General features: G+C 27.3%; 2 protein-coding genes across 2 annotated transcripts; both read right to left on the minus strand.

Annotated features, from left to right (window-relative positions):
* Positions 1-5,542: 5,542 nt before the first annotated feature.
* LOC127289402 (cytochrome P450 6B1-like) lies at positions 5,543-13,777 on the minus strand. Its single transcript, XM_051317327.1, has 5 exons — positions 13,613-13,777; positions 11,089-11,963; positions 6,942-7,163; positions 6,601-6,852; positions 5,543-6,120 (listed from the first exon to the last, which is right to left on the minus strand). The coding sequence occupies exons 2-5, from the start codon at positions 11,945-11,947 to the stop codon at positions 5,954-5,956; spliced, it is 1,500 nt and encodes a 499-aa protein (XP_051173284.1). The 5' UTR covers positions 11,948-11,963; positions 13,613-13,777; the 3' UTR covers positions 5,543-5,953.
* Positions 13,778-15,532: 1,755 nt separating this feature from the next.
* Positions 15,533-20,578, minus strand: LOC127289401 (cytochrome P450 6k1-like). Its single transcript, XM_051317326.1, has 5 exons — positions 20,483-20,578; positions 19,463-20,337; positions 16,723-16,944; positions 16,260-16,511; positions 15,533-15,763 (listed from the first exon to the last, which is right to left on the minus strand). Exons 2-5 carry the CDS (start codon positions 20,319-20,321, stop codon positions 15,597-15,599), a joined length of 1,500 nt encoding a protein of 499 aa, XP_051173283.1. The 5' UTR covers positions 20,322-20,337; positions 20,483-20,578; the 3' UTR covers positions 15,533-15,596.
* Positions 20,579-21,600: the final 1,022 nt, after the last annotated feature.

The following is a 21,600-nucleotide window of genomic DNA, read 5'->3' on the forward strand; positions in this document are numbered from 1 at the left end:
TTAATTTTTCTTAGGCAGAAGATTTTATTGCATATTCAGGCACAAAATACATCGAAAAGTGTAGAAAAAAATTGACACCCTGATCCGAGTTATACAGTTTTGTTTTTTTTTATCTATACTGACGACACTGTCTTAAATAGATATATTTTTCTCATTATGATTCGTATATAAATATTTGTCAAATCATCAAAAATAATAATTCAGTAATTTTAGAAAGAAAATTTAAAACTTGACTAAATTCTCTTTTAGGAAAAAGTTCAAAGAGAAAAAGGTCCAAAAGTCAAAGAATCCAAAATTTATTATTCCAAAATAAAAAGTTTTAAAATATGAAATAAGTACAGTAGAAAAATTGTTTGGAAAAAAAAAATGTAAATAGCATCTTCAATATTTCACATTGTTTTTCCTATCCGAATGTGTATATAATAAAATTTCTCGATGTGTAAAAAAAAATTTTTTTCCTTGTATTAATTCTTCCATTTTTATTATTTATTTTGGGTGTACTTCCGAAGTAGGGGTACCTCCGATCTTAATGAAACTTGGTATACTAACGTATTTTGGCGCGCTGATTACGAAAATGATAGTGAAAATTGGCGCAAATTTGATTAAGATGGTAAAAACCATAAAAAATACCATAAAATCATGGTTTTTTGAGATTATCTCGTAAAAAACGCAAAATTTCAAAAAAAGTTTTAGACAAAAGTTGTAGATCTCAAAAAAACACACATTTTATGTTTTATGCATTTTTTACCAAAAGTCATTATTTTTCGAGAAAAATCCAAAAAACGAAAAACACCATGACAATGAAAACATATACCGCAGTCACGGGTAGACATATTATTTGACTCGTATATAGTATCATATCCACCATTAGGGGAGACCGAGGAGGAAAGTAACAAAAATCAGTTTTTTTATGCTAGCATTAAAAATATTTGTCGGATAAATTTGTCCAATATATTAAATGAAAGCTTGGACATTCACCTTTTAAATAAAATTTGAATTAAACATTTATAATAAATTGACAGTTCACAGTATAACTTTTACGCAAGCTCTTCATCTGTTACTTTCCTCCTCACCCCCGAGGAGGAAAGTAACAAGCTCCTAGGAGGAAAGTAATAGTATAAAATTATGTAAAATTCTTTAGACTAATGACTATTATTAATTAGAAATATTTTTATTAGGAACACATAAAAGTTTAAGTACACTTTATACTTCTTTGGCACATATTTCGAACATTTTATGAATTTAGCTCATTTTTTTTCTTAAAGATATTTTATGCTTACCTAGATCACAGGTTTTTCTTAAATAAATCTCTGTTATTCGTAAAATTAAATACGATTTGCTTCAATCATTAGTTAAAACATGGACAATATCGACAACAGGAGAAAAGTAGCGTGTTACTTTCCTCCTCGGTCGCTTTTTTCTTGTATGTCAACAAAAAAGTTAAAACTACACAAATGTTAAATTGTTTGTTTAAGCACAACTTAAAGACAGATAATAAGGCTACAAAATAACGAAAGGCACATTTTGAAAAACAATAAAATTAAAGAAATACGAGACTTTGAAAATTTGAACGAAAACTTACTTTTGACGTTTTTTCTGCACGTCACACCGGAATCAGACCTAACCTTTCCTGTCAGGCTCGGACACACTATGGAGGAGGAAGGGGGAACAGTGCCGACTAAAAATATGTTTGAACCATGTCTATCCGATAATTTGTTTAAAAGTTATAAGCTTTGTTACTTTCCTCCTCTGTTACTTTCCTCCTCGGTCTCCCCTACTCAGGATCCAACGAATTCCGCAAAATACTTTCGGCCATATCCACTCCCTCTCGCCAAGGTTTTTTTAAAAAGAAAAGCGAGCAGTACCTTACGCGTACGAAGGACGTGTTTACTATTTTGCGTTTACCGCTGCTGTAGACTCCACCCCACAATTTCTGCAAATTACTTTCGGACACATCCACCCCCTCTCGCCAAGATTTCTTAAAAACAGAAGAGAGCAGTACCTTACGCGGCCGAAGGCCGTGTTTACTATTTTGCATTTACCGCTGCTGTAGACTTCACCCCACAATTTCCCCAAATTACTTTCGGACCATTTTTCTCGAAAAATAATGACTTTTGGTAAAAAATGCATAAAACATAAAATGTGTGTTTTTTTGAGATCTACAACTTTTGTCTAAAACTTTTTTCGAAATTTTTTGTTTTTTACAAGATAATCTCAAAAAACCATGATTTTATGGTGTTTTTTATGATTTTTACCATGATAATCAAATTTGCGCCAATTTTCACTATCATTTTCGTAATCAGCGCACCAAAATACGTTATTATACCAAGTTTTCTTAAAATCGGAGGTACCCCTAATTCGGAAGTATATCCTTTATTTTAATATTTTTTTTTACTGTTTTAATATTTATAATATTTTACTATTTACAATTTACAAACTGAAATTTTTCCCATTGTCCTATTGTAAACACAGCCATAAGTAAAGTTATCATGTGACGCGAAGGTGGCGCTCCTATTGTTGACTATCGGTAATACTAAACGTCATACACACATATGTACAGTTACAGCATGAAATACGACTTTTACTTCATTGAATATTTTTTCTAATTGTCTCAAATTTTAATCAATAAATTAATGAAGTCATTAATGTGTTGAAATTATTCATTAAAATCATTCTATTGGTGCTACGTAAAAAAATTTATAACCATCAGGAATTATTTGTAAGTACACAAACATAATTATACTCGTTACAGGTTTATATCGTATTATCATTATTTATTTCACTGTCACATTTCTTTATTTTGAGTCGATTTAATTCGCCCATGATTGATATAAATTGAGTAAATTTTTTGCATCAAAAAATGAGACCGTTTCGTGTATCATTTCTAAAAATGATACACAAAACGATCTCTTTTTGATATAACTTATGTGCATCAAAACGTTGCAAAGATTTGATGCAATTTTTGGTCTCAATTTGATACTTTTAGGAAAACTGTGAACGGTATTTTCAATAATTTTTTCTTATATCAGAGCCACACAAAATTGTTTTTATTTCATTACACTGTTATTTTAACATTATAAAAGTACATAGAAAAAAGTTTTTCTTTCTATATGTATCCTCGTAAGTAATTAATAAGCAGAAACTTAATCTCTGTTCTCTCGAAGGAGTGTTCCACTTTTTTTGCCAAATGGTTTGTTGAAAAAAGTTTTTCAGGATCTTAATAAAATTTGGTGTTCTAGGGTTTTTGGGGTCGCTGATTACCAATTTGAAGTCAGTTTTTCAAAATTCAAAATGACGGACGAGAATTCAAAAATTCATTGGATTCGCTCGAAAATTGTTACTCGGGGGGTTTGAGGGTTAGTAAATTTGATCATTTTTAAAAATAAGTTTTAGGAAAGTCCGCCATTTTGAATTTAAAAAATTTGACTTTTATTTTTGTATTTACATTCAATCACTCCAAAATACTTTCTGTACCAAGTTCTGCAAAAATCCGTTATGATTTGATAAAGTTATTGAAGGTTTTGATTGTAAAATGCATTTTAATTTTTAACCTGTTTGATTTTGGTATTTATATATGATGTATTATTACATAATAGGTTTATTATCGTATTTTTTTTGAGTTTTTATATAAGTTTAACAATTGCAATACTTTAAATTTATTTTCCCTAAGATTTTTCTGAAATACAGTGGCGTTCGTATTTACCCCCATATTTTAGGAAAGTTGCAAAGTATCGAGGTAAATACGAACGCTAAGTTTCCTGCGATTGTAATTTATCAAAAATTTTTGCTACCCCATAAAATTGTTCTATGGAAGTAAAGTAACAACTTCATGCATTAGAATACCGGAAGTATTGTCTTTTAAAAGAAAAAACTTATGTTATTATTGAAACTTACTAAAAGCGTTCGGATTTACCCCGGCTGACCCTATATAGCTTTATTATAAGTAATTGTAAAAAAATTTTATTATTTACATAAATTAATTAAAAATTATAATAATTTATTTTTTTGCAATAATTTTTTCTTGATTTATCGTTTCCTACGGAGGAAACATTGACAAATTTTTTTAATTGTTAATAGAAAAAAATTTATAAATTTAATTTAAAAAAAAAATTTTATAATTTGTCAATGCAAATTAGGTATATGGGCATATCTCTAGAACTTTTAATTTTAATGTCCCTCGCATATATTTTGGTAATTTTAATAAATTTTTCGTTGGTTTTTGTTGGAAATATTAATGCTTGATACAATCAATCATTTCCAAAAGATTCCACTTTAATTTATTAAATACATAAATAATTATTTCAATTTTAATACGCGATTTTCAACAATGTCTACTTGTCCTTAACCATACTTTCTGATGCTTTAAACGATATAGTTTTAGATTTAATAAAAATTACTAATTCTGAAATATGTTTTTTCAATGTTAATTAATCGGTGAACACATTTTCGCAGGGAAATTAATATTTTATTAATTGTGAAAAAATTTATAAGCTTTTAAAAGTTGTCCCTCACTTTTAACCTCTTCGACCGTAATCATCGTATTTATGATTTTTCTTTTATAAGACAAGCGGCACGTTAAAATAACTTATGGGAAATCAAAGATCAAGTTACTATAATTATTTTGAGACATAATAAATTGATGTGCTTCATGTCTTCAAAAAAATATTATAAGTTAAGTAAACGAAAACACGCGTGGACAAAATTTGAAAACAACCGTCATACGAGTGATACTTCATGAAAATCATATAAAAGTATTCGAAAAGTACTTGTATGTATTTTCACATGTGCCATTTAACATCCCGTGAATGTGCTTCGAGAAAAAATACTTTATTGCAAAGATAATGTAAAAATATTCATCAATTACGGTCGAAAGTAATCGACCGAAATTTTTTAGAAAGAAATTGTTATGTACGAAGTTGCCGATTATAATTTTTTTTATAGAAACTGTCATTAATTATTAAAACCTGAAGGTTAAGTTTTAATGTTTATTTCGAGACACAAAAATGGATCCAAAAAAATTCATTCTGAAAAAAGATAAGATGCGAGAGAAAAGAAAAATAGAAAAGGAAAAAAGAGAAAAGAAATTGGAAAGTTTACGAATATTAAATTTAAATAGAAAAAAGTCTATGAAAATCGTATGGTAAATTTTAAAAATTACAATTTTACATTTTTAAAACAATTCACTATAATAAAAATCTATTTTAAAATGTAATGTAAATATTCAAATAAAAAATTTATATATCTAGTTAATTTTTGACACATGCTTTTATACCCAGTGCATTATTTCAGTATTTTATTATTCATATAAATATTGAAAATATTAAACGAATTTTATTGCTTTTTAAAATTTGAAGACAACTTGTTTTATCTGTTCACTTGTATAATTGGAAAGCTTAGTTCTTGAAGTTTATGTAGACAAAGTTTCAATACTGTGCTCAAAAAAAAAAAAAATTTTCTTATTAAAAAGTTAAAGGTTTCAAAGATATGCCCATATAACGATACAAATAATTTGGTAATTTACAAACATTTATTTTTTGTCAACTTTTTTTGAAATTAAAAATATTTTATTGCTATTTTTTATATTATTTCATTATTAAAATTACATTGTTTGTTACATTCTTAAAATGGAATGATAAATTGCCAAGTTTGAAAGTTAAATAAAACGTATCCAATATCTATAGTATACATACAATGCGAAATGATTTGTAGTTTTTCAAAATATTAAAATAACTTGCGACTATTACATCGATAAAAATATAACAATGTTTATAAAAATTTAATTTTTAGTAAAAGATATTTATTTTAAGTATTTTTTGAATATTTTATGAAAATACAAATTATTTATTTTTCCTTAATATATTATGATGCAAATAATGTGTTTGTAGAAAACACAATCAAAATGAATTTTTTACTTTTATGAATGATGAATAAATTAACAAAAAAAAAATCATTATTAACGTAATTCCGTAAATTTTAAATAAATATCCTCCTGAGGAGATAGAACAATAGCCTTTGGATTAATAACGTATGTCATTGGAGTTTTTTCACATTTTTCAACCCGGAAATTTTGTAAAATTTTTATGAGTCCTACTTTTGTTTGAAATACAGCAAATCTTGCTCCTAAAATCAATAAAAAAATCTATTTTTAGAAATATATTAGAAACTATTAATTATAAATCTTTAACGTTCAGGTAGAAAATATTAAAATAGAAATATAAAAAAACAACAACATTCGGACATGTGGATTTTTATTAAAAATTTCCTCCAAGGATATTTTATTAAAAGTCCATTTGTTCGAATTTTATCGATTTATTATTTAAATTATACGATGCTGAAGTACGCAACGTTTTATGATCAACGATTAGAAATCAATTTTTATTTAACACGAAAAATTATAAAATTGTTTACCTATGAGAAATATTTTTCTATAATTTGTTAATTAATAAAGACTAGAAGAAATATTTTTTTTTTTGGAAAGAAATTATAGAATTTTTCGTCACTTTAAAAAACCATTTATCATAAACGTTGCGTACATTATAGTTTCGTTAATCTATTCTAATTTGAAATTATTATTATAATTAGTGCAAAAATAAATTATACCAATGCAATTTCTCGGCCCTTCTCCAAATGGCAAGAAGAGCATAGGATGTCGTAAATTTACTTCCTCATCTTCAAATCTTTCAGGATTAAATACTTCTGGTTTGGGATAATTATTTGGATCTCGTTGAATTGCAAAAACTGGAATCCATACTTTAGAATTTTTTGGAATCGTCACTTTGGTTCCGGGAAATGTATATTTTTCCGAAACCTGTCGTTGAAGCATAGTTGCAGGTGGATATTTTCTCAGAGTTTCTAAAATCGCAGTTAGATGTCACAAATTAAATATCTTTTTTTTTCAAAAGAAAAGAAAAAAATAAATAAGCTTTCTGTATATAAATTACCTTGGAAAACTTTGTGTAAATATTTCATACTCTTTACATTGTCATATGTTAATTTTCCATCCGATTTACTTAAAACTTGTTGAATTTCATTTCGAAGTTTATCTTGAATTTGAGGATTAAGTGCTATTTCATATAAAGCATGACTCATTGTTGTAGATGATGTTTCAAATCCAGCCGCAAAAAAAACAAAACATTGAGCTGTCACTAAACTGTCAGTCATTTCTGTAAAATGAGTATAGATTTATAGCTAAAAAAAAAATATGAAAATTTTGTTCTCTAATACATAAATGTAAATTTTTTTCTAACCTCAAAAAAGATGTCTAATCAAACAAAAATTAACGACTTTAGGATTTCGATTATAAAAATTTTCAAAGTGTCGGAAACTAATTTTTCTCTATATAGAAACATGTTATATGAGATCATGATCAATTGTCCGGATGTATGTATGTGTGTGTGTGGATCTCTTTTTTTGTATAGACGATAATTTTAACAGGTTTTAATGGATTTAGATAAAAGGTAGGCTTATTTATCATAATTATTAATATCTCAAATCTGACCAAAGGATTTTAAAAAATACCCAAAAAAAAATTTTATCGTCTTTTTTCCAAAATTTATTTTTAAAACAAAAAAATTTTTAAATAGAAAAATTTAAGGTTATATAATATAACGTTTCATCGTTTTCCTTACGTCAAGACAAATCGATTGGTATATATGTCGTAGGGAAATAGAAGAATCCAGGAGTAAGTCTACTTCCTAGGCAGTAGGCTTACTTGTGGCAATTAGAGGAATTCACGTAGAAATCATTCACATTCATCTATTTGCGTAGGGAGTAAGCTTACTGCTGGGCAGTAGGCTTACTGCCCGATAAAGATTCGGCATTTAGACAACTTACATCGCCATCCGTGTATTTGTTTATGAATCAACCCAAAGTCGCAATTCAAAACAAAGAATTTAATTAGATACACTACCGTCCGAAATTGTGCGAACTCTGCTTTTTCAACAACTATAAAACTGTTCAAATCTTCAAAAATATTAAAACTAAATTTTTTTCCTCTTTATTTTATTAAAGTAAATAAAATTCTGAAAGATATGACACCTTGACAAAGAGAATATGTTAATTTTTCAATTAGATATCTAAGAAAAACCCAATTTTCAATGTTTTTACTATTTTTTTTATTTCTCTGTCAAAAATTAATATTTTTAAACGTTCTTAGGCTCATTGAAATCGTATTTTGTTATGCAATTCAAATTATATAAAACAATTCATGTACACATTCCTCCCTAGCGTATGCAAACCGTGAAAGTTGGCTCATAAAATGTCAAAAAATTGTGATTAATATTTATATGACAAAAAATGATCAGTAAAATGTATAAATCTTAAATTTACTTACATAAATCAGAGAAGTTTAGAATGATATAGGGTAACGGCACCAGTGAAAGAACATTTAAGGAAATGCATACTTTTATCATTTATTATTTTTGAATGCAGTTATTGAAAATTTTTTTACCAATTTTTTTTCGATAGCTAATTAAGTGTAGAATGCGAAGGTCACATTTAATTTTCATAAATATAAGATGTTAATTAAAATTTTAATTAATAAGTAAAACATACCTATTTCACCAGTGAAAGAACAAATTGTCTAATGAAAGAATTTTCTGCATCCAGTGAAAGAACGATGTGAAATATATATTTAAAATATATTTAAAAAATATATTAAAACAAAGATAAAGTAATAAAATGTTTGTAATATACTAAAATAAAGGTAAATTAATGATAATTATGAATATTTTTTAACTAAGTTTGCAGAATCTTATTTTTAATTGAAAATGCATTTATAACCTACAATCAATCATCTACTTGCAATTTATTTTGACAATATTATTGTAACCTAACAGTGTTAACCTATTTGATTTTGTCATTTTTTTGTTTGACTTCAGACTATTCGTTGAAGGTGTTCCTTCATTGGATTGCATTGGAACCAGTGAAAAAACATTTCTGTTCTTTCACTAGTAAATAAAAAAAAAAAACCCCAATGACGGAATTTGCTTTTCTTATGGCAAATTAATATTTTATTAGCTTTTAAATGAAAAGAAGTATTTCTAATACACAAGATAAATTTAGTTTAAAGAAGACCGACGATTTTAGGCAGTTTAAATTAGTTAAATGTGAAAAAAGAAATAACGTGTCAGAGAAGAGTTCTTATTGTTGAAGATAAATTTGCAACACAACATTTTAAAAAATTTTTTTTTATAAAATTTACGTGTTAACTCTCTAGGTATCTTAGATACTAAAGACGTAAATTAAATAAGGAACATAAAAATATATAATTTATAATACCAAATTGCTTATTACACTAATTAGAATGCAAAACATGAAATTTGTTCTTTCACTGGTGTCAGTTCCTTCACTGGTGCCGTTACCCTATTTACTTGATTTTTAAACATTATATTTTATTGTAGAATTAAATTTAAATTTTTTGACATTTTATGAGCCAACTTTCACGGTTTGCATAAGCTAGGGAAGAATGTGTACATGAATTGTTTTATATAATTTGAATTGCATAACAAAATACGATTTCAATGAGCCTAAGAACGTTTAAAAATATTAATTTTTGCCAGAGAAATAAAAAAAATAGTAAAAACATTGAAAATTGGGTTTTTCTTAGATATCTAATTGAAAAATTAACATATTCTCTTTGTCAAGGTGTCATTTCTTTCAGAATTTTATTAGCTTTAATAAAATAAAGAGGAAAAAATTTTAGTTTTAATATTCTTGAAGATTTGAACAGTTTTATAGTTGTTGAAAAAGTAGAGTTCGCACAATTTCGGACGGTAGTGTACTAATGACTCCTAAATTTTCCTCGTCTAATATTCATAGTGTAAGACTTCATAGGTAGTGAAAAATTGGTATTTACAATTTACAAACGTCTTAGAACCGTTGAAGCAAACAGTAGTGATTTTATTCATTTTTAATTTCTATCGTTTTATTATTTTTTATATAAATTAATTACAAATATTAATAATGGAAGTTAATTCGGTGAATCGCTGTGAATTTGAAAAAATATTTAAAATGAAAGTGGAGGCTCAAACAGGAAATAGATCCGTGTGGAGTAAACAGCAATATGAAGCAGTGAAATCAATTTTGATTAATGGAAGTGAAAAAAAGTCAAAAAAATTCTATCATTACTCCAAAATGTATGAAATTCTGCAGATTGGTTCGGAGTGCAGTATAACGCGATGTACACGCGATGTAAGTTGTCTAAATGCCGAATCTTTATCGGGCAGTAAGCTTACTCCCTACGCAAATAGATGAATGTGAATGATTTCTACGTGAATTCCTCTAATTGCCACAAGTAAGCCTACTGCCTAGGAAGTAGACTTACTCCTGGATTCTTCTATTTCCCTACGACATATATAAAGTATAGTTTCAATTTAAATTTAAAGAAATAATAAAAGTTAAAAAAAAATTCCCATTTTAGCTGAAAAATTTTGAATTTATTTAAATTCAAGTTTAAATATAAAATAACTGTGTTCCTTGCATTGAAACAAACCGATATAATTGTAAATAATTATTAATTATATATTATTTTTCATTAATTTTTAGAAATTTCAGATAAAATGTGAATTTTTGCTTTTTTAATTTCTATTAATTCTTTAAATTTAACTCAAATCTATAGGTACTCAAATGTTTATATTATTATTATATTATTTTTGTTTGTTTATTTCAATGTTAATTGTTTCTCAACGAGGAAGCATATTTTTTTGCTGATCGTAAAGAGGAAGCAAAATGTTCATGTAATGAACATCTGAATTTACAATTTCTTTTTTTAATTGTCCTTTATTATATTGAATCCGCCATTTTGAATTTAGAAAATCTGGGGACAGATTCGTAATCAGCGACCACAGAACTTGCAAGCCCAAAAGAATTTTGAGTTACTTGTTTGATGAGACATGTTTTTTTGAGGTTAGAAAAAAATCCTGACGCGATGGAGCAAATCGGACTTCAGATTCGTGTTTAACACAGAAAAATACATCAGAAAATTATATTCCGGTTTGCCTTGGAAAAGTTTGATTTTTTTGTGGTCCTTTGTTATAAATTAAATTTTAATAGTTATTGCCTAAACAGTAATAAAAAAAATTAACCTACCAATATCGTCAACCTTGTCTGGATTTTCAATCACATACCTCATTAAATCAACAAAATCATGCCTAATAATATTATTTTTCTTTCTATATTCCATTGTATCTTTTATTAAACTTGTAAAAAAATTATCAATTTCATTATCTTTCAACAATGGTCCTAAAAGTGAAAATAAATCAGGTGCTAATTCTCTAATTTTTCTTTTTATCGAACTCCATAAACTAGCATCGAAAATTTTTTTTCCTATTCGTATAAAATCATTTTCTTCATCGGACAATGCATTTATATCAATTCCAAAAGCACATGAACCAATGACGTTTGTTGTGAATTTCGATGTAAGTAAATGACACTCGATTGGTTCATTTTTATGCACAATTTTATGTAGATATTTTTCAAAGTGTTCAGAACTCTCTAAAAGAAGGGAAAACATTTCTCTTAATTTTCCCGATGTAAAAACAGGTGACAATTTCTTTCTTAAGGGTCTCCATCTTTCTGGTTCGAGATTAAAGAGATTTAATGAAAGTGGATCAAGTTTTTCATGAACTGGTAATCCACGATCGGCAAATTTATTGAAATCTTTGATGAGAACGTCTTTTATTAATTCTGGATCTTTTAGAATTAAAATTGGTGTACTTCTGGCGTAAATTCCAATCATTGGTTCATTGACAAATTTATCGTAAAGAATTTTTGCCATTTGTCCAGGTGCCAGACGATTTAATAAAATATCTTTTATATTTCCCAAAAATGGCATAGGTTCGGGTCCTTTTACTCCTTGATTTTTCCAGTAGTTATGATTTTTGGAACTATAGTAGTAGAGAAAGAGGAAAATTGCAGCAGCTATACATAACAGCTCAATTGGCCCCATTGTAGATAGTTTTACTCTGTAAAATAATATTTTATTAATGTGGCATGAACATAAAATTTCTGAGACTATAATATATGTGACATTCCACTGAAATCTTTATGAAACCTCCAACAGATTACAAACATTTAATAATTTCACAGCAATACCAAAAAGAAGTATCATGTGCGGCTGAGCCTAGTACTCTACCCCCATATGTATTTTGGTGCTCTGAACACGAATAGGAGGTCAGATTTTCTCCATTAAGGCAAGATTTTTTTCTAACCTCAAAAAACATGTCAGATTTTATGTAACATAAATTTTTTTTTAAAAATTGATTGAATTCATTTAAGTCTCGTTCCTTGTGGGTATTTGGGGTTGTTGATTACGAATATGAACTCAAATTTTTAAAATTCAAAATGGCGGATACAATATGGCGGGTAAATTTTTAAATTTTCACTTAAATTGGTATATCAGGGATTTTTGGGGTCGCTGATTTCCAATCTAAAATCAGATTTTAAAAATTCAAAATAGCGGACTCAATATGGCAGAAAATTTTCAGAAAAATGGATGTTCATATCGCCGGCAAGAATTCGAAAACTATATAAGTCATATTTTCAAGATTTTTGTGTTATTCGATTACTTTCGATCTAATCTCGATGCCAAACTTATTTTTGTCATATAATATGTAATATAATATATAATATATGTCATATAACTGGTCCAACACAATTCTTGAACAGAGTAAATCCATAATTGAGGTTATGTTTTGATATTATTCCGTTGCAAAATTTCAGCAATTGGTAATAATGTGGCATATTACGTTTTGAATAATTTTAAATTTAATTGTTTGGAAATTATTGTCAGTTTATTCTAATTTTATGTATTGAAAAAAAAATTTATTTGTTTCAAAAATAACCGGTTACTTGATGATTATGGAATAAATATTTATTTGTATCAAATAATTATTATTTGAGTCAATGAAATGGTATTTGTTTCAAATACAAAAATTATTGGTTCAAGTACAATTTATTTAATTCAAATAAAAATTATTTGGTAATCAAAAGACCCCGCAAAAACCTCTAGATTTAACTGTAAATAAAAAAAAATTTAATACCGTCGCCATTTTGAATTTTGAAAATTTGAGTTCATATTCGTAATCAGTGACCCCAAAAACTCCGAAGGAACGAGTTTTAAATAAATCCAACCAATTTTTAAAAAATTTGTATATTACATAAAATCTGATATATGTTTTTTGAGGTTAGAAAAAAATTTTCACTTGATGGAGTAAGTCTGACCTCAGATTCGTGTTCATCGTACCAAACTACATGGGGGTAGGGTACTCGGGTTAGCCGCGAACATGATACTTTTTTTATGGGGTTGTGCTATTTAAATAACAATTTTTTACAATTAACCTAATTCTAATGCAATTTTTTGTTTCTATATGTAGAATGTAGATATTGAGTTTCAATATTCCATTAGTTAATTAATAATATTATTAAATTTTAACTTTGGTCCAGACATCGAAACAAAAAATTAATTTAGAATTAGGTTGATTGTATATAATTTTTGAAGTCAAGTAAGTTAATAATAATCAAAATTTCTGAAACGGATCACCAAAAAATTAACAAAAATTTTCAACATTTTTTTTTTATTTGATTTTCATTTAATTATTAAAATCGCACTTACTTTTGATTTGACAATGAGATGATAACAAGTTAGTCTTACTCTCATGAGAAATTTAAGTTGACTGTGGCATTGATATACGTACGGATGTTTTATTATATCTCATTATCAACGTTGTGTGTTTATTATTATTGAAATATAAAATTTATTACTAATATAACTGCAATGAATTAGCAGATGACTTGCAACGTTGGCTCTGAATCCAAACATGCTTGCTCATCCCGATATTTTATTTCTGCTATTTCATTTTTGGAATGCCTCTTCGATATAAATTGAGGCCCATAAATACCGTTTGTGCTCTTTTTAACTAAACTTCTTTTTTAATATTTAATAATACAGATAAAAATATATGACCTAGAGATAAAAAATTAATTTTTGAGATAACACTGTTATCGAAAGTGAAGAAGTTAAAAGTTAGTGAAGCGTTTTAAGGGTCACTAATTTGTATGAATAAAAATTTTGGCAAATGATGTTTCGGTAAAAAAAGAATTCTGGCATTTAAAAATCCCGGCTGAAAAAACTTAAATACAAGAAAATGTACAAGTTCTTATACATGCCCCGCATGGAAATGGAACCATATGGGTAAAATCATAAAAACCATGGGAGAAATTGATTGCCAAGGTAAATACGATTAGACCCGGTTTAAACCTTGTCAAAAATCTCAAAAACCATTGCTTATGTCCGTTTCCCATGGTACAATTTCCCATAGGAAATTTTTTTTTTAATTTTACGTATTTTTAACCATTGCTAAAATCTTGGAAACCATGGGAAAATTAATTTTTTAATTTTACTAATTTTGGGCCATTGCTAAAATCTTGGAAACCATGGGAAAATTATTTTTCTTAATTTACGGATTTTTGACCATTGCTAAAATCTTTCGAACCATGGGAAATTTTTTTTTTTAAATTTACGGTTTTTAAACCATTGCTAAAATCTTGAAAACCAATGCGAAAAAGTTTTATAATTTTTTTGATTTTAAACCATTGCTAAAATCTTGCGAATCATGGGAAATTTTTTTTTCTATTTTACGGATTTTGTAGCATGGTTAAAAACTTGGGAACCATTGGGAATTTTTTAAAATTAATTTTTCATATTTCGCATGATTTTTGCAATGGTCAAAAATCCGTAAATTAAAAGTATTTGTACATGAAACCTGCACAAAAAATATGTATACAAGAAAATGTACAAGTTCATTAATGAACATGTACAAGAATTTGTACATTTTCTTGTACAAATTTTTTCAGCCGGGATTCGACTTAGTTAAAATTCTGTTAAATGAGAATTCTATTTGTAAATAGAAATTTGTAGAAATTGGAATTCTTTTAAGTGAAAAAATTTAAATGTATATTCTGCTAAATGAAAATTAGATTGAAGAACAATTATGTTAATTAAAATTTCTGTATTATGGAAATTTTGTAAAATATTAATTATGTTAAATAGCAATTTATATTAAATGAAAATTCGGAAAAAATTATTATTTTTTAATTTATAATAATATTAAATATAAAATTTTAAATATTCAAATACCATTTTATATATAGTGTACACTTAATAGAAAATGATTTATAGTTGTAATATTAGAATGACTTGCTTCTATAAAGACAAAAACAAATAATATGATAATTAAAATTTTTTTTTACATATTTTTTATGTTACATATGTGATAAGACTTTTTTTTACAGTATAACGGTTTTACTAACTATACATGTTTCGTCTCTTTTAGGTGTTTTTCAAGTTTTTTTATATTCCAATATAATAATATAAAATCGGATACACTTTTAATATATTAAAAAAAATCCAAGAGAGTAAAAATTTTTTTCATTTTAAACATAATAAAACAGTTTTGAGATACTATATAAAATTTTTTATCGATAATCACTAAATCTGAATATGAATGCAAGGAATATGCAAAGAAAACACAGATTGAATTTTCTATTTTTATATTATAGTGATGAATAAATTGGCTAAAAAATAACTATAGGTATTATTAAGATATTCCTGTGAATTTTAAATAAATTCCCTCCTGTGGAGCCAGAAGAAAAGCCCTTGGATTAATGACATATGTCATAGGGGTTTTTTCACATTTTTCAACTCGGAAATTTTGTAAAATTTTTATGAGTCCCACTTTTGTTTGAAATACGGCAAATCTTGCTCCTAAAATCAATGAAATTGAAAATTAATTAATTTTTTTATAAATATATTAGAACATTTTATTACTATTATTATTGTTGAATAGAATATTTAGTGGTTCATGATATGCGTAAGAATAATGAAACTAGATAAATGTTTTTTTTTTGTTTAAACGTTGCGATCCTTGGTTTAGGTTCTCTTCAGTTATTATAGTATTTTCTGCAAAGTACATAAGTTTTACAAGCAAGGAATATAATTCTTTGAAATATAAAAAAAATATTATTAAAAATATGTAAAATTGTAAAAATTATGGACTTTACAGAAAATAATAAATTACTGAAGAGGACCCAAACCAAAGGTCAAAACGTTTAACCAAATAAAGCATCTATAGTTTCATTATTCTTACATTAAGAACGTTTAAAACCGCACTAAACATTCTATTCAACAATTTCTATTATTTAGGTCGTAAAATAGAGTCCAATATTACAACTATTATTATTAGTGTAAAATATAGTTATACCAATGCAATTTCTCGGCCCTTCTCCAAATGGCAAGAAAAGCATAGGATGTCTTAATTTTACTTCCTCATCTTCAAATCTTTCAGGATTAAAAACTTCTGGTTTAGGATAATTATTTGGATCCCGATGAATTGCATAAACTGGGACCCATACTCTAGAATCTTTTTCAATTGTCACATTCGTTCCAGAAAATGTATATTTTTCACAAGCCTTTCGTTGCAGCATAGTTGCAGGTGGATATTTCCTCAGAGTTTCTACAATCGAATTTGTTGATAAAAAAAATAGTCTTTTATCTTATATTATCATTTTATTATCAGTATATATATATATATATATATATATATATATATGACGCTCCACAAGAGAACGGACCTTAACTCAAGAGTAAATAAGGTCCCTTCTCTCGTCAAGCGTCACAATATATATACATAGAAAAGCATAATGTAAGTTTATAATATAAATTACCTTGAAAAACTTTGTGTAAATATTTCATACTCTTTACATTGTCATATGTTAATTTTCCATCTGATTTACTTAAAACTTGTTGAATTTCTTTTTGTAATTTATCTTGAACTGGTGGATTAAGTGCTATTTCATACAAAGCATTGCTCATTGTTGTTGATGATGTTTCAAATCCAGCCGCAAAAAAAACAAAACATTGAGCTGCTACTAAACTGTCAGTCATTTCTGTAAAGTAATATACACAATATAATTTTATATACCTATAGTAATAAAATAAAAACTCAAGTCAAAATTCAAAATGGCGGATCCAATATGGCGGACTTTTTAAAAAAATTATCATATTTGTTTGAAACTTACGACTTGGGGGTTTTCGGGGTCGCTGCGATTCCGAATCTGAATTCAGATTTTTAAAATTCAAACCGTGAATAGAAAATCAGATATCATATTTATAACATGCGACTCCGAAAATACCCGAGTAACGAATTTCAAGTGAATCCGATAAATTTTTACAAAACTTGTGCGCCATATTGGATCCGCCATTTTGAATTTTGAAAATCTGACTTCAAATTCGGAATCAAGGACCCCAGAAACCCCCCAAGTGTTGAGTTTCAAGTAAACAAGATTTATTTTGAAAAAAAGTCCCCCATATTGCATTCGACATTTTGAATTTTAAAAATGTGACATCGGATTCGCAATCAGCAACCCCCAAAACCTTCAAGTGGTGCGAGATTCAAGCAAATATGATTAATTTTGACAAAATGTCTGCCATATTGGATCCGATATTTTGAATTTTTTAAATCTGACTTCAGATTCGGAATCAGCGACCCCGAAAACTCCCAAGTGGTGAGTTTGAAGTTAATATTGTGCGATTCCAGGTGAGATTTTGACATTTTCGGAGTAGGTTAACCGATTGTAAGGGGCCGTCCATAAACCACGTAGCCCAATTTTTGGCACTTTTTAACTCCCCCTCCCCACATGTAGACCAACGTAGACTTTCGCTCTAACCCCACCCCCTCCACTGGTAGAACGAATTTTTTTTTTACTTATTTAAAAATGTATTTCTTTTGAATAGATAACAATTTCCAATAAAGAGAGTTCAATTTAAGAACACATAAGGAATTTTAATTTTTTATACTAATAATAATAAATAATAATAAATAATAATAAATAATTTATACTAATGATTTTTTCAATAAATTAAATGCTCTTAAATATGCTTTTACACACTTTTTAATACCTGAAGGGATTTAAATTTTATTTAACAAAAATTTCATCTGTAAGAATATTACACCTGTTTTTTAATAAGAAAAAATTACTTTTAATGAAAATTTTACGTTATATAATTTTCAAATTATATAGTAATTCGAATAATTAATTAATAATATTAACATTACATAACTTTTAATTTCTATTAAAAATTAATTCTAATAAAAATAAGTTTAACTGAAACATTCTTACCAGTTAAATGTTTGTTAAAATGAAATAATAATGTATTTACCATTTGGTTTTGGCAGCAAAATCGACAAAGTGAAATTCATTCTAATAATTATGATAAATAAAAATATAGCTAATTAAAAATTTCAATGAATGAAAATTTAGTAAATTGTAGAATTCTTAATTAATAAAAATTTGTTTACAATATTGTTTGCATTAATTTCTTCTGATTAAGTAATATTTCTAAAAGCAGATGATTTCGAAACACTAAAAATGCAATTTTATAATTTTCATGGCATATTATTCGTGAGACCCAATTATTTTTTTTTCAAGTTAAAAAATATCAAAATAAATGACTTAATAAATACAACTACGTAGTCATGGCTCGAACCCCTCCCCTCCCCCACGTAGTTTACCGTAGAATTTCACTGAACCCCCCCCCCTCTCCCTAAACTGGCTACGTGGTTTATGGACGGCCCCTAATCAAACTTTGGAATTTTGTTATATATAGTAAGACTAATCTTAAACGTAAATTTCAACTTAAAATATTTGTTAGTTTACGAGATTTGCAATAATAACAAAAAGTTTTAAACTGCTATATTTTCCGTTCTAATAATCGGAATGAGGTCTCCTTTTTTTTCAAAATGTCAAGGAAAATGAGAGGAATAAATCTCTTTCAGAACAATTTTTTATAATTTTACAACTAAAAAAATTATTAAATAATAATTGAATAAATTTCACGGGACAACCTAAAATTCAATCACTTAAATCCTAAAATGATCTTACCAGTGTTTTCTTTAATGTTCCAAAGGAATCAAATTGTAAATGCAAGTTTAACTTATTTAATTTTAATAATTTACGAGTATAAACAATTGTGATTTGTGACCCCAAAAACACCCGAGTGGTGAGTTTCATTAAAATCCAACCGCTGGGTTTCTCGGGGGCACGTAAGGGTTAATTTTCATTCAATGTTCTTAAAATTCATTTACATGAATGGAAAAAGCTTCCAATTCATTCACTTTTTTTAATTATTTGTAATTTTGATAAAATTTTATTAAAAAAAATTTGTTTCTTTATTTTTTTTCCAAAATTTTTATTTTTAATTTTTATAATCGATTTGGTGGAACTCGAATGATATTAGTTCAGATTTAAAAGCAGTAGATTACTAAAAATACTAAGGGAAGAAATAATTTCTCCAAGTTTTTCAATATACTATATCTCTGAGGTTCATTTTTCAAAAATTTTATCATGTAATATTATAGCGGCACTGTGATATTCAGTGGAAATATATAAAAACAAATTAACTTACCAATATCGTCAATCTTCTCCGGATTTTCCTTCACATATCTCAATAAATCAACAAAATCATGCCTAATAATATTATTTTCCTTTCTATATTTCATCGTATCTTTTATTAAACTAGTAAAAAAATTATCCATTTCTCTATCCTTGAACAATGGTCCTAAAAGTGAAAATAAACCAGGTGCTAAATCTCTAATTTTAATTTTAATCGATCTCCTAAAACTAACATCGAAAATTTTCCTTCCTATTCGTATAAAATCATTTTCCTCATCTGACAATGAATTTATATCAATTCCAAAAGCACAGGAACCAATCACATCGGTTGTAAATTTCGATGTAAGTAAACGACACTCAATTGGTTCATTTTTTGGCACAATTTTATTTAAATATTTTTCAAAATGTTCAGAACTCTCCAATAGAAGGGAAAACATTTCTCTCAATTTTCCCGATGTAAAAACAGGTGATAATTTCTTTCTTAATGGCCTCCATCTTTCTGGTTCGAGATTAACGAGATTTTGTGAAAGTGGTTCAACTTTTTCATGAATTGGTAATCCACGATCGGCAAATTTATTGAAATCTTTGATGAGAACGTCTTTTATTAATTCTGGATCTTTTAGAATTAAAATTGGTGTACTTCTGGCGTAAATTCCAATCATTGGTTCATTGACAAATTTATCGTAAAGAATTTTTGCCATTTGTCCAGGTGCCAGACGATTTAATAAAACATCTTTCATATTTCCCAAAAATGGCATAGGTTCGGGTCCTTTTACTCCTTGATTTTTCCAGTAGTTATGATTTTTGGAACTATAGTAGTAGAGGAAGAGGAAAATTGCAGCAACTATACATAACAGCTCAATTGGCCCCATTGTAGATAGTTTTACTCTGTAAAATAATATTTCATTGACTTTATATAGTTGACAGTGTATATAATATTATAAAAATTTCTTTCTTTCTAATTCTTTTCGTTTATTTGTTTAATTTTCACTAGTAGAAAAGCATTTAGTTGATGATTTTTGATATTACTCACTTTGATTTGACAGTTAGATTATACGTCTTACTCCTGTGAGAACTTTATGTCAACTAATGCATACACGGATGTTTATTGCATCACATCTTCATCTATATATGTGTGTGATAATTGAAATAGAAAATTGTCTTGTAACTATAATGAATCATCAGGTGACTTGCGCAGTATTATTCCATTATTATATTTAATAATTGCATATATGCATATACGATTTATAATTACATTTGATTTAGTTAAAAAAAAATTTTTTATTATATGGGTGATTCTCTGCGTAGCGCACAACTTGCTTTTTTTCATGTTGTGAAAGAAAAATCAGAAATAATGTTCACATAATATTTCGATTCCAATGTAAAAAGGTAATTTCTGTGATTACAAACAAAAACCAATACATACCCTACTGAAAATCCCTGTACAAGATCTTGTACAATTTCCTGTACAGGATCAGCAACTGAACTTGTACAAGTTCTGACCAGTTCCTGTACAGGAAAATGCATACGAATTTGGAACAAGTTCATGTGTGAGATCTTGTACAAGATCTGGTGCAAGATCTTGTACAAGAAAGATACTTGTACAAGAAAATGTACATGATCTTGTATAATTTCATGTATAAGTACTTGTACATGAACACGTTCATGTTCTTGCACATGTATAGTTGTAAAATTTTTTTTTTTTAATAAAATTTGAGATTTTGATAATATTTAACCACTAAGATTCGTAACTCATGCATGCTAAAAACTATTGCGCAGCTGTAAAGGTTAAAGTAAACTATTGCGCAGCCTTTGAAGTTTTTAATTTTTAGTAAAGAAAAACATGAATTAACTTGTGCAAGAACATGGACGTGTTCATGTACAAGTACTTATACATGAAATTGTACATGAACATTTTCTTGTACAAGCATCTTTCTTGTACAAGATCTTGCACAACTTGTACAAGTTCAGTTGCTGATCCTGTACAGGAAATTGTACAAGATCTTGTACAGGGATTTTCAGTAGGGTAGTTACTTTTGTATTTAACATTATAATTTTTCGTGAAAAGTGGTTTGAAAACGTCAAAATTTCACCTGTCCCCACAGGATGTTTAAACAAAAAAAGTTAATATTTTTAGCAATGTGCACTAAT

Source organism: Leptopilina boulardi, unplaced genomic scaffold (assembly GCF_019393585.1).
Source record: "Leptopilina boulardi isolate dan_hultmark-lab unplaced genomic scaffold, ZJU_Lbou_2.1 LbouV2_408, whole genome shotgun sequence".
Taxonomy (NCBI): domain Eukaryota; kingdom Metazoa; phylum Arthropoda; class Insecta; order Hymenoptera; family Figitidae; genus Leptopilina; species Leptopilina boulardi.